The sequence below is a fragment of the Astyanax mexicanus genome, chromosome 10 (genome assembly GCF_023375975.1).
Source record: "Astyanax mexicanus isolate ESR-SI-001 chromosome 10, AstMex3_surface, whole genome shotgun sequence".
Classification (NCBI taxonomy): Eukaryota; Metazoa; Chordata; class Actinopteri; order Characiformes; family Acestrorhamphidae; genus Astyanax; species Astyanax mexicanus.
This window is the reverse complement of record NC_064417.1, coordinates 35,775,885-35,788,778: the sequence shown is the minus strand read 5'-3', so window position 1 is coordinate 35,788,778 and position 12,894 is coordinate 35,775,885. Positions and strand designations below refer to the sequence as shown.

The 12,894-nt window shown below is 38.2% G+C and overlaps 1 protein-coding gene across 12 annotated transcripts in view; it reads right to left on the bottom strand.

The window, feature by feature from the left end:
- magi2b (membrane associated guanylate kinase, WW and PDZ domain containing 2b) overlaps positions 1–12,894 on the bottom strand; it is a 165,068-nt gene that overhangs the window by 75,468 nt on the left and 76,706 nt on the right. For 8 of the 12 annotated variants that reach the window (XM_049483924.1, XM_022684151.2, XM_022684154.2 and 5 more), the window contains exons 4-7: positions 7,807–8,022; positions 7,224–7,443; positions 4,793–4,872; positions 1,322–1,372 (exon numbers count right to left, since the gene is read on the bottom strand). In XM_049483924.1, coding sequence (XP_049339881.1) covers positions 1,322–1,372; positions 4,793–4,872; positions 7,224–7,443; positions 7,807–8,022 — 567 coding nt within the window. The remainder of the gene's footprint in view (positions 1–1,321; positions 1,373–4,792; positions 4,873–7,223; positions 7,444–7,806; positions 8,023–12,894) is intronic. The other 4 variants (XM_049483925.1, XM_049483921.1, XM_049483923.1 and 1 more) reach the window with 1 other exon arrangement.

Below are 12,894 nucleotides of genomic sequence, written 5' to 3'. Positions count from 1 at the left end.
GATTCAGTTTAGTTCAGCCAGAAGCCTGCTTCTAACCCTAGCTAAGACTGCAGGAGCAGTTAGCTGCTAATGCTAATGCTCCAGCCTTTGTGCTGGAGAAATGTGTTAAATAAATGAAAGCGCTTTACTTGACTTAAAACAGTTTTCAGGAGAGAATTTTTTTTCTGTTTACTTAGCTTAGCTTTACTTAACTTATTTAAGTTATTTTCCCAACCACCACCACCCAGAGGTGAGATCTGCTGAATTAAAAGCTACTTATAGTGTCTCTTAAAAGGCGCCTTATAATCCAGTGCACCTTATGTATAAAAATAGAACAGAAAATAGACGCTCACTGATGACTGTGCGCCTTATAATACGGTATGCCTTATAGTGGGAAAAATACAGTACTCAGTGGACCTCTGAGGAACAGTCAGGTACCAATAGAACAGTAATGCAAACACTGAATGAGACAAACACACACACACACACATAAAAACATACACACAGAGGTTTATTACTATAGACTGTCAAAATTAGGGATGTGCGTCCTGGCTATTACTATAACAAATGAATAATCAGAAATCTGCACAGAATGTATTTTCAGTAAGAGGTTAACAAACAGCTGCACAGCTGAACAGTTTAACAACATGCACTCAAGCAAACCAGTGCAACATGATGCTCATGATAACTACAAGTTATCCTCAGTAAATAAAGTGCAACATGTTAGACTGTCAGATTAGTTTTTTCTCTTTTTTTCAATAATATTTAACTATAGAAACTAGTTAACATCAGTTATAGCAGTTAACATCTAGCTAACATCATCTAGAGTAGTTAACATCCAGCTACCACCAGCTAGTGTAACATCTAAAGTTAACATCTAGCTATCATCTGCTTCACTAACATTTAATATCATCGTGTTGATATGTAACACATTTCAGAATTTAAAATCTTCAAGCCATTTCTATTGGTGCACTAAATATAGGGTAGCTGGTTGGCTGGATGATGCTGTTGATCATATACCCCAATTTTAAAAAGAGACACAGTGCTTAATAATGCTTAATGTATAGAAACGTTGAAGTAGAAAATGAAATAATGAATCAGTTACCTACTGCAGCTAATATACTAAAGCTGATTGTGGTAAAGAAAGCAAAGTTTAATACAGTGAAAAACGAGATTATATCCATCCACTCTAAACATCTACTGTCAGTACTGTGACAGGATTGAGTATAGCTGAAAGAGAAATCCAAAGAGTTAAAAAAAGTGTAATAATTCATTTACAGAGATGGAAACAAAGTCATTCAGCATGGTTTAATGTGGAATGATTCATTATAGAGAAACTTACCGTCTAGGGTTTCTTTACAGTGGTGGTGATAGGAACCAGGGGTCACAAGGTCTACAACACAAATATAGCCATTTTTATTTCCTAGCCAAAATGACCAGTGAACCTACATGTGTCTTACATTTTTTAAATTTAAAATGACTATATACACTGCCTGGCCAAAAAACAAAAAAATCACCACCAAAAAAAAGGTCACACTCTAACATTTCCCTGGATGCCCTTTAGCTTTGATTGCAGCACGCATTCACTGTGGCATTGTTTCAATAAGCTTCTGCAATGTCAGACATGTTATTTGAATCCATTGTTGCATTAATTATTACCAAGCTCTTGCATTGATGATGATAGAGTCTGTTGGTAGATGGTAGACTGTATTTTTTCAGCCAGGCAGTGTATTTACATATAATGCTGTAATGCTGATGATGGGATTTATTTTTTTCAGAGACAACATTTTATTTTTCCTTACAACATTTTGTATATGAATAAAAAACGGTGGCATTGGTCAGCATATTTATTTTTTATATCCATTTCCTGTAATAACGTTATGTAATGGCATTAAACTCTCAGGTGTCTGGTTCCTATCACCACCACTGTAAACAATTCAGTTTCTCTGTTGTAGAACAGAGCATTTCAACCCAAACCACTGTGAATGACTTTGTTAACAACTTTAAATATTCAAGAAAATCAGTGTAGTTCCTGTTTTAGTTTTCTGTTTAAGCCTTTACCCCATGTTGTTCGCTAATGTTAATAATAATTATTGTTGTACTTATGAATTGTCCTCTTCTCTTTGATTCTGGAAGCTATAATGCAGTAGGCTAGTGGGATGACTGTTGGTTGTTAGAATCTCTAGCGTAATACCTGTACCTAAAATAAAGCACTCTAGCTGTTCACCTCCTAAAATGAAGTTCCGGCTACACCAATCCTTCATTTCTGTGTAATTTGCTGAGTGCCATGAGCGGAAAGTGAAGAAACAGGCATGATGCCAAACTCTAGATGCTGTGCTGCTTCTGGGATGCACTACCGAGCTGCTTAGTCTGCCTGTGTGAAAATTCAAACTTGCTAATGTGAGCACCGAAACGAAAATGATGGAGTTCCATCATGCTCACGCCATGCAGAGGTAGTATGTGTTTAAAACAGAGCTAAATCTTTCTAATCTTAACCTTAAAAACCACGTCAAACAGCTGTGACCCAGCACACAACCTGTTTACTACGCTAACATCTCACAGGTGATACCACAGCATCCAGTAAAAAAACAGGCAGACAAAACAAGTTACTACCCACAGGCTATCAGGCTTTTTATTATAATGCTGCTGCAGATGCTGTCACCAAGCCACTTTAATGTTTCAGTAAAAAAAAAATCTATTCTTTAACACCTATACACTGTACATAATCATTACACACTCACTTCACAATTATTCAAACAAATTATAATTTGTTTATGATGCTGTTAGTCTACTGCTATTAGACACTTGGAATTTGAATTGCTAAACTAGATGCTGTCTTCTCCCTGTCCCCTCCCTTTGCATCACCATGGTAACACTAACTGCTGACTTTTTTGTCTAATATTTTGTGTATAGTACAGTTGTCCATATACTTATTCTGTATACTATATATATATAGTATTCAGTATAGTGTATATAGTATAGTGTTTAAATAGCTGAATGCCAAACTTATATTTTGTGATTTGTTTTTTTTTTTTGTGTGTGGAAAACTTGATACTCAAAAATTTAATTGCATGTATATCATAAATTCTGCATCACTGCTTTGCCTGACATTCCCAAAACATGCTTTTCAAATCCAATAACATCCCATGGCACAATTCCACAAATAATTTTTCCCCCATTTTCTCACAAATTTACATGACCAATTACCCAAACTCACTCATTAGGACTCCCCCTATCACTAGTGATGCCCCAACATCAAGAGGGTGAAAAAAAGCGCAGCGATTGGGTTCCGATACATCAGCCCACAGATGCCTGGTACTGCAGACATCACCCTTTAGAGTGATGTGGGTAGAGAGTGCCATCTACCTATATATATATATATATATATATATATATATATATATATATATATATATATATATACCTATAACTGATGTAGATACTAGCAGATTATAGCAGGAACTTTTTATAGCAGGAGCTTTGCATCCTCCAATTTTGAAAACATTTCTGTCCACACAGAGACGAAAACACTTGTATGAGCATGCTAGCCTTACATGGGGCGATACTACCTCATCAAAAAAGACATCAACACATCAATCACAAAGGAGGAAGAAAAACAGAGGTTCAATCCCAATATACACACTAAGTAGTATGCTGTGCAATCACAAAATCAAATGAATTCAGAATCTGAACGGAGCATTTTATATTTATAATAAGACGGTATTTGCATTTATTCTAAAATCCTAAATCTAGTGTAATCTGCATGTAGATATTAATGTAATTTTATGCCTTATGTAGTTCAGTTGGAGGTTTTTGAGAATCAGACAGAAACATGCATGTATTGTGATCTAAGCATCCACTGAACACTGAAAACTGAGTTTTAAAAATTATCCACCTTCAGAACACAATCAGCACTTTAATGTGGATACGAGGTCTAACTAATAAAAATAATAACTATAATAATACTACCAATTCCACTTTTTATGGTGGTACTCTATTTTTGTGCAGTTTCAGGAAGATTTATTGTGCTTGGTTTAGGGAGCTATAAAAAGGGATATGAGGGAACTTGATCACATGCAGGATTCATACACTTTTCAGCCAAATAAATTTCCATGATTTTTTCATGACTTTTCCATGACTTCCAGGCAATTTTTTATAACCATACGATTTATTAAACAGTGCAGACATGGACAATAAAACCAAACAGCAACTAAAACTATAATCGAAATTGATTATTGTAGGCCTAAAATGAATTTGACACACAATCTTTAATAATAAAATGTGTGTCAGATTCTGAGAGCTTCCATGTGTAGGGCTAAATTACTGAATTAACTCTGTGCTGATGTATTTGTTAGCTCAAAGTAGATTTTCTTCATCGATAAACGGAAACAAAGATTTTTACACCAATTTACCATGACTTTTCCAAAACTTTCTGGGTATTTTTATTTTTCCAAAACTTATCCAGGCCTGAAAAATGCTATTTTCAAATTCCATGACTTTTCCAGGTTTTTTCATGACCGTACAAACCCTGACATGGCAAAGAATGTTTAAAGTTGATACAATTGAATCATCCGAAACGTTTAAATGTTAAAACAATATGTGGATGGAAATGTAGCTACTGTAAGCTTAACCAAATGATACCGGCATGCCTAACTGATTTACAATCATAATTCACAAATTTTGTGTTATAAAGCACTTTTAAAAATTCTGTTATTTTAACACAAAAGAAGTTACAAGCAAAAGTCGTGCTTTCTTATAACTGTTCATATTTGACTAGTCTAACTAACACTTTTTAAAACTCCAGTACACTTACCGTCATCGTCACATTCCTCTGGTGGTTTGGCTTTCTTCGCTAATCGTGGATCAAGCCATGATGTGGTTTTGGTGTTGTGACTGAGAAGGAAAAGAAAAAAAAATCAACCTGAATAAATGTATCGCTGACTGTACGCTAATTTGCTGTATTTACTGCTAACCGCTCCTACTGCCTTATCACACTACAATCCAGATCATATTGACTGAAGATCTAGACTTTTCTACCAGCGTGAACCTCCGGAGTCTCCTCCAGTAATACAGCCTCCTGCAGCCGGTTCCAGCAGACAGCAGGTTATAAAGAGCTATTAAGGAAGTGCAGTTAGATAAAGTGTGGCTGTAGTGGGTTTTAGTATGAGATGAGTAAGATTCACGACTGGAAATCCAACAAGCTTTCACTATGGTGGGCGGCACAGTTCCAGTTAGCAGAATGGCAATCAATAATTTTAATGAGCCCCCTGCCTCCCATTACACACAGAAAGAGGGGAACACTGAACAGCTCTCTCTCTCTCTCTCTCTCTAGCTTCCACATTCCTGCATCTCTGTCTTTCTCGTTTTCCCTTTGTCACTTGCTGTCTGTCTGTTCATGTCTCTCTCTCCGTCTCTCACTCTCTATGTTTCACTCTGTTTTTTTTCCTCTGACTTTATCTCTGTCTTTCCCTGTCTGTTTGTTTTTTGTCTGTCACTCACTGTCTGTCTCTAATCTCTCTTTATATCTCTCTCATGAAAGTCCAGACCAGAGTCAGCATCAAGGTTTTTGTGTCTTTGTTACATTGTATTCTGTACATTTGGTTTGGTTTGTAGAATGTTAGTTATGAGTTGGGTGAGTTACATTGCCAGGTGTTGTAACGAATTTCCTGTCTAAACCACCTAGAAAAGTGCTTTTACACTTCAAGCAAACCGGACCATGGTTCAGTTACCTGGTGCAAATGCCGTCACTGCACTGCCGGGCCGGCGTGCACGTAACGTAGAGCATTTGCTCAGAGATCTTCCTGCAGAACCCTGAGCACAACTTTTCAGATGCTTTTCTTAGAGAAAGACGTTTTGGAGGTGTCTCTGCTCTTGCTACGTGAGGTCCGTGCAGAAACCCTGCAGCCCGTCAACAGCAGGTACAGCCATCCAGTTAACTAGCTTGTTTATATACGTTTAGCTATTTAGCATGTAAAGTCCAGAGTTCATTAAGACTGAAGGAAACGTACATGACTTCAGTGGATATTGAAACACCAAGGCTCTGTTTGGTTGATGAACCGTTCAGTTTGGAAGTTAGAAGGCTTGCTGGGTAGCTAGCTTCATCGAGTTAGCGTTAGCTAGTGTTGGTTTGCTATCTTAACATGGCTAGCGTTAGCTATTTAGCTAACTATCTTAGCTAGCTAAATAGCTAATTGATAAGATAAGATAGCTAGCTATGTTATCTTTTAACTGTCAGTTTATCTAGACTTTCGGTACCTCTAGCTGCTCTGCTGGGTGTGCGCGTTGTTTGGCTGCTTCAGCTGCTGCTTTCATAGTACCCCGGTCGGATGGTCTGTACATCCCAGCTGGTCAGAGGATAAATTAAAAACGGAGGAAAAAAGCCTCGGACTTCAGCTTATTTTTCCGGCAAAAGATTACCTTAATGCTCCTGACTAAAAAAATCTCTCCTCCACATAGTCCTCGTCTAGAAAGTGCTCGCTACTAACCCTTGCATTGTGTCTAAACGGAGGATTCTCGCGCTTTAGCGCCGCTAGCCACCGCCAAAGAACAGCTGTCCGCTTAAAAGTGAATCTTTTTTAATGGGGAAACACAGCATGCTTATGTCTTCATGTACTTGTATTTAATTGGTTTATTTTTTTGTCATGGTATCAAAACTTTTTTTGAGTAGAGTAGCATCTCAGTGATATTGGTACCGATTATAGGTATTGTAACATTTTTCTCCCCTTGTATCTACCACTATTTATGAGTCTCATCCCTCTCTTCCACCCACTTTCTTTCTGCATCTCTCTTCCTATCTCTTGCTCTCTCTTACACTTTCTACCTGTATATATATTCTTTTCTAGCTTCTCCATCCCTGTATCTCTCTCTTCCCCTCTCTATTGGTTTCTCTTTCTCTCTTACAGACACACTCTGCTAATGCTGATGTTTATTGTATCATGTCTGTGGGATGAATGTGCTGTAATTTGCAGCTGATTCATTCAGCAATGCTCTGCAGCCGCAGCTCAACACCGTCTATTGTGTTGATTTCTGCTCAAACCCTGAAAATGATGAATTAAAAATATCTGTAATTTAATTTATCAAGGTAAATAGAAAACCTATAGAATGCTTTATCTGTTGGTGTGTGTGTTCACTTAAGTAATTTCTGTATTTGTGACATGATGTAAAAAGAGGACAGACCCATTTTTCACACATTACTGAGGAAAGCTGAAGGCTGAAGGGTGAGGTGAGAAATAAAATGTACTTACTCTATGAAGTAGACTTCGCCTTTCTCAGTGTACGCCATCTCCCAGTTATCAGGCAGCGGCCCCAGCTCATCATTGCCCTGTGAGTCTGGGGGGGATTTGGGGGCCTCTCCTTCTTCTTCTGGGGCATCTGTGGCTGTGAGGGTGGGGGTCTCAGGTGGGCATGACTGGGGGGGCACATCACCTGAGGCATCGGTGCTCTTGTCTTCGTGCTCGCTTGACTCTGTGGGACACACAGTCAAAAATTTGATTAACACTTGCTTTCATTATTTCCTTCACAGTGAGTTTCTTTCTCACTATCCAGAACAAATATATATTTATCTATTGATAAAATCACATATTCAAACTGTCTGTAATCATGTGTTTTCTCAATTCCATGTTTTTGTTATGTATTTATCCTGTCACTCGATACTCAGGAGACTTTCTGGGTGTTGATTTTGTATATTAATAATTCCAGCTCCGTGGCTGCTCCACTAGAGGGGTGGCAGAAACCACATAAGCAGGTTTAATGACAATTACTCAATAATTCTACCACCAAACTATTTGATGCTTTTTGCATGAGCAGAATGTTTGGTGATTTGCTAACCTGGCGTAATGGCGATGCCGTTGCCGTTAACGACAGGGCTCTCTTCTTGCTCCTCCTCGGGCGGCTCAATGCTGTCCTTCTCCATGTTGCTGACCGACTTGTTCCTCTTCCTCTTGCCCTCGGCACTGGGGCGGGCACCCGGCAGCAGCTGGTCTGTCACATTAAACAGCATGGGCGAGGGTTCGGCCGGGGGCTTGGGTGTGCCATAGAAGTTTTCTGAAACCGAGAAAGAGCCAAAATTAACACTACGTCACAGACACATGATCATTAGATCTCTGCATTTTCAACTTAAACTATTCTACTAAAAATAGTTTAAAGAGGTTTTTTTTTTTAGAAATGCCTTTAGAACTGCTTTAGGTTCCATAAACAGCTATGTTTGTAATAGAGATGTGTGAGTGTGAAAAACTTTTAAATGTCTGAAGGTATCAGGGTACATGAGATAAAGTTTTTTTTCCACACTCACATAGAGTATTACTAATAAAAACACAGATCTTTATGGAACCAAAAGTGTCTTTTTTTGGAATTAATTATAATCTTTTTCCACCAATGTAGGACAAGCTCCATTCTGCTTCACGCACCTAATTTTGAACTGTTCGGCAAATTTACATCAACAAATATAGGTGCTACAACCCAAAAGTTAGTTGTAAACCGAGAGCCGTTGTGCAAGTCCCTCGATTGATGACGTATTCTGTGACGTATACTTGGTACCAGTAAATCTGGTGCAAATGTGGGTTGGTTAACTGAAAAGCACCAAGGTTCTTATAAGCCTGAACAGAACCAGTTTCAGAACTAGGGGTGGGAATCGTTTACTATCTCACGATTCGATTCGATTCCGATTTTGGGGGCCACGATTCGATTCAAAATCGATTTTTGATTCAAAACGATTTGAATTATAAAAATTTCTGCTTCTGGCTTATGAATCTTATTGAAAAAAAACCCTCCATAATATACACTGGTCCTGGAGCAGGTAATGTGTTACAAAAACAAAATGTGCAGGAATGTGGGTCCTCAGTGACAGAGGAATCACTGGGATATCACAATGACGTTAATGAACAATAAATAAATAATAAATAACACTGCTTTATTACCAGGCTACTAGCGGTGGTGTGTAGGTGACGCTGCTGGGCTGATGTGATGATAGCAGTGGAGCGCTAAAGTTCAGGAGCAGCTGCTGATTAACTAGTTAATTTAAGGTCGTTGTATTTCTTCAGAAAGGGGGCAGGAGGTGGAGAAATTAATTCATATGGTCCATTCCTTAATTCCTCTGTGATGAGGAGCTGAAATTAGCTCTGATTAGCTTATTGTATTTTTCCGTTCCGCCTTAAATGCTGCAGCCCGCTGCCACCTGTAGCGTTATTTAAGGTGGAACTGGAAAGTTAGCTAGTTAGCTAGCTAACAGTTACTGAAACTAACTACTAGCGATCTTTTTTATGCTTGTTATGAAGCATTCTGCCATAAAACATTAAAACTACACGTTAATCTAAGGTAATATAGTGCTTGTTCTGCCATCTTACCGGTGATTCTCAAACACCTACGCTCTGTGTGTGTCTGGAAGATCTCCGTTTGAAAGGACAAGCGCTATCCCCAGGGTTGCCAGGTCCAACAAAAATACCCAGCCCAAAATCAGTCTAAAACCCGCCCCTCAGAATCGATTTTGGGACATTTTAAATCGATTCTGAATCGTAGTAAATGAGAATCAAGATTCTTATGTGAATCGATTTTTTGGCACACCTCTATTCAGAACCTTCTAAAAAACATAAAAAAAAAACCTTTATTGTTAAGAGTGCACTTGAAATAATGTTGAGCACAATAAACTTGTGGTCTAACGAATCACAAAATTTGAAAAGTTCAGATTGAATCTTTTTTTTAGTATAAAACTATTTTTTTTTTTTTTTTTTTTACAAAAAAAGGGAGACAAGTAGTAACTTGTTAACATTGAAAGTATGCGTTACTTCTTTGTTTGAATGTTTGACCTATTTTGACATGGTCTGTTTGTAGACGTTTTTTTAGTGGCCTGTTTGTTTGTATTTGTGTTTTTTTTTTTTTGTCTGTTTGTTATTTTCTGTTAGTGACTTATTTCAAGACGGTCTGTTTGTGAGTGTGCATTAGGTGGACAGTTGGTTCAATTATATTAATTGACACTTTCTTTTGACATTGCTTTTGGTGTTTATTTGCATAACTCATTGTTATTTTGACATGATCTGTTCATTCTTTTCAATTATTAAGTTTTATTTTAATGGAGAATTCTGGTGTGAAATTGACTTTTGGTGTTAGCTACATCTGTGGGCGCCTCCACATTAAGGTAAAGTCATGATCAGTAGAGTCACAAGCACGTGTTTTTCAGCTTGGAAAGGCACAAACGCAAACTATTTTGTGTTCTTTTCCTCTGTTATGCATGTCTTCATGTATACAGCATGTAGTTCCCTCATGTACTGATCGTGACTTTACTTTAAGATGGTGGCACCTGGAGATGTAGGTTACGCTACAGGTTGTAAACAGTGTTTTTTTTTTATACATTTCTTGTGCACATTTAAAGTTATTAATACCTCGTTTTAAATGTCCAGCCTCTCCGGATTCTACCAATGAGGTGTGGAGCTACTTTTAGCCTGGATAACGGTGTAAAAAAAGATTTATTTTGCAGAGATTTATCTGCAAAATTACAACCCATTCTAGCCTGTTTGAACAAACTGCACAGTATTACTGGATCTCGGAAACCTGGGGGAGAGCGGAGGTGGGCTATTCAACAAAGGTTAGTACTCTTTATCATGTTTTACTACACCCAAAATCAATTAAATTTTACACCGGGGTTCAACTTTAAATCGATTCTGTTTCTGTGGTGCTCATGTTTGTTCCACATTAAAAGTTAATAGTGTAGTCCGTGGTTCTGATGTTAACTTACTTAAATATTTTTCTTTTTTACACTCAGCCTGTGTCCAGATGAGACTCACACACCTACAGAGTGTTCTGCTACAGATATGTGTTCATGTTTGATGTGTTGTGTTATGGCTCTTGTGGCTTGAGTTTACAGTCTGCACCGGCTACACACACACACACACACACACACACACACACACACACACACACAGTTCACAGTTCACATGACAACATGTTTTCACTTCAGCTCTGCACTAAAAGTATTACTATAAAAAGAAAAAAAGAGTGGATGTAAAACTGTGCTCCACACTGTTAGACTAGTTAAACTTTAGTTTCACCTAATCCGCCTCAAAACTCGTTACATCACTACAATAGAGTGTGAATGCAGTGGTGTCAGTCCTTCTGGGAGTTACTTAGTATGCGCACATGAAGGTTGCAGTGACTTCTTAGAGCAACTTTTCAATTGTGTTTTACACAACTTTGCCCAGTTTCTTTTTTTATTCCTGTGTGTGTGTGTGTGTGTGTGTGTGATGTTTCTTATTAAAAGTGTGTATGTGTGTGTGTGTCTGATGTTTCCCATTAAAGGCGACCTCTCTCACAAGGTCCTCAAACCTTTCAATCAAGATTGAAAAGAAATCATGTGTATCGAGGGGAATCTGTTTAATGATTAAAAATTGAGTATGCGTGTGTATGTGTGTGAGCGTGTGTGTGTGTGAGAGTCGGAGGCTTTTGAATTCAGCTGCAGATCTGTGGGGAGTCAGCAGAGGGCTGGTGAAGTCCAGAGATGTGAGGAAAAGTCTGATTTCAATTACGTACTGGGGCTCCCAACTGCCCTCACAAATACACTGTAGGCCCATCTGCTAAAGAGCAGTCTGATCAAAGTTCTCAGACTCGTTCTGAGGGAGATTCTTGTACAAAAATTGCAAAATTATACAGTATAATCAGCAGCTGACAGTTCAGAGATGATGCTGAAGTGTGGAAGTGGATCTTGCAGTGAATCTGGTAATGTAGCGTGCCGTAGCTTTCCCTAATAAAGTGCAATTTAAGGGAAAAGGAAAATTCAGTTCAGTTTTTTTAAATCCTTCCAAGGATCTCAGAAAATGGCTTAATTGCATATCATGAAGAGCTGTTAATCTGAGTAAATGTTAAAATTGAGAATCATTCAAAAAAAAAAAAAAACGTGTGCGTCATCAAAATGGAAGAAATGGATTTCTAAAGGAGCGGGCATGGCTGAGGGCCCAGTCGACCCATCAACCCCCCCTACTCCACCCCCGCCCCACACACACACACACACTGCCTCTCAAACTGTTTGGCACACAGTATTAAGTGGCTGCCGGCTCCAGAAGAAAGAGAATCAGGGTAAAGTTTTTCCCTCCTCCCCTCGATGGCCCAGAAGAAACCTGCATCTGCTTCAGAAACTAGTCCACACACCTGACACCGCTCTCCCCCGGGCCCGGGCTGCACCCGCTCCGAATACGCTTCCTCAATGTCAAAGAGGAACGAGTACCTGCGGTTACGGGCGGCCGTGTCTGTGCACATTAACAACTCCAGTGTGTTTCCCATGGATCTAACAGGTGAACAGATGTTGTTTATGTCGTGAGACGGGAATAACACACTGAAAGCACTGATAATTAGCAGGCACGGTAATTTCATCTTATGCTGCTTTGTGAAATGGAAAATATCTTCAAATAACAATAGTAGGGTAACAATGCCCTATTATCTGAGGATGTCACATGGGAAAATTAACACAGCTTAACACATACAGAATTTGTGCAATAGAATTTTACAGTCAGTCTTACAGAACAGAGTAACGTCTTATTGGTTTGAATAAAATCATAAGTGGGCTCATTTCACAACTGTGTATCAAAATTATATAGATTATTTTATTACCAATACACAGCTCTGGACAAAAATCAAGTGACCACTTCAGTCTCTGAATCACTTTCTCTAATTTTGCTTTTTATAGGTATATATTTAAGTAAAATGAACAATGTTGTTTTAATTCTATAAACTACAGACATTTCTCTGAAATTCGAAATAAAAATATTGTAATTTAGAGCATTTATTTGCAGAAAATGAGAAATGGCTGAAATATTACAAAGGATGTAAATAATGCAAAGAAAACAAGTTCAAATTCATAAAGTTTTAAGAGTTCAGAAATCAATATTTGGTGAAATAGCCCTGGCATGGTCTTCTCCACCAGTCTTACACAAT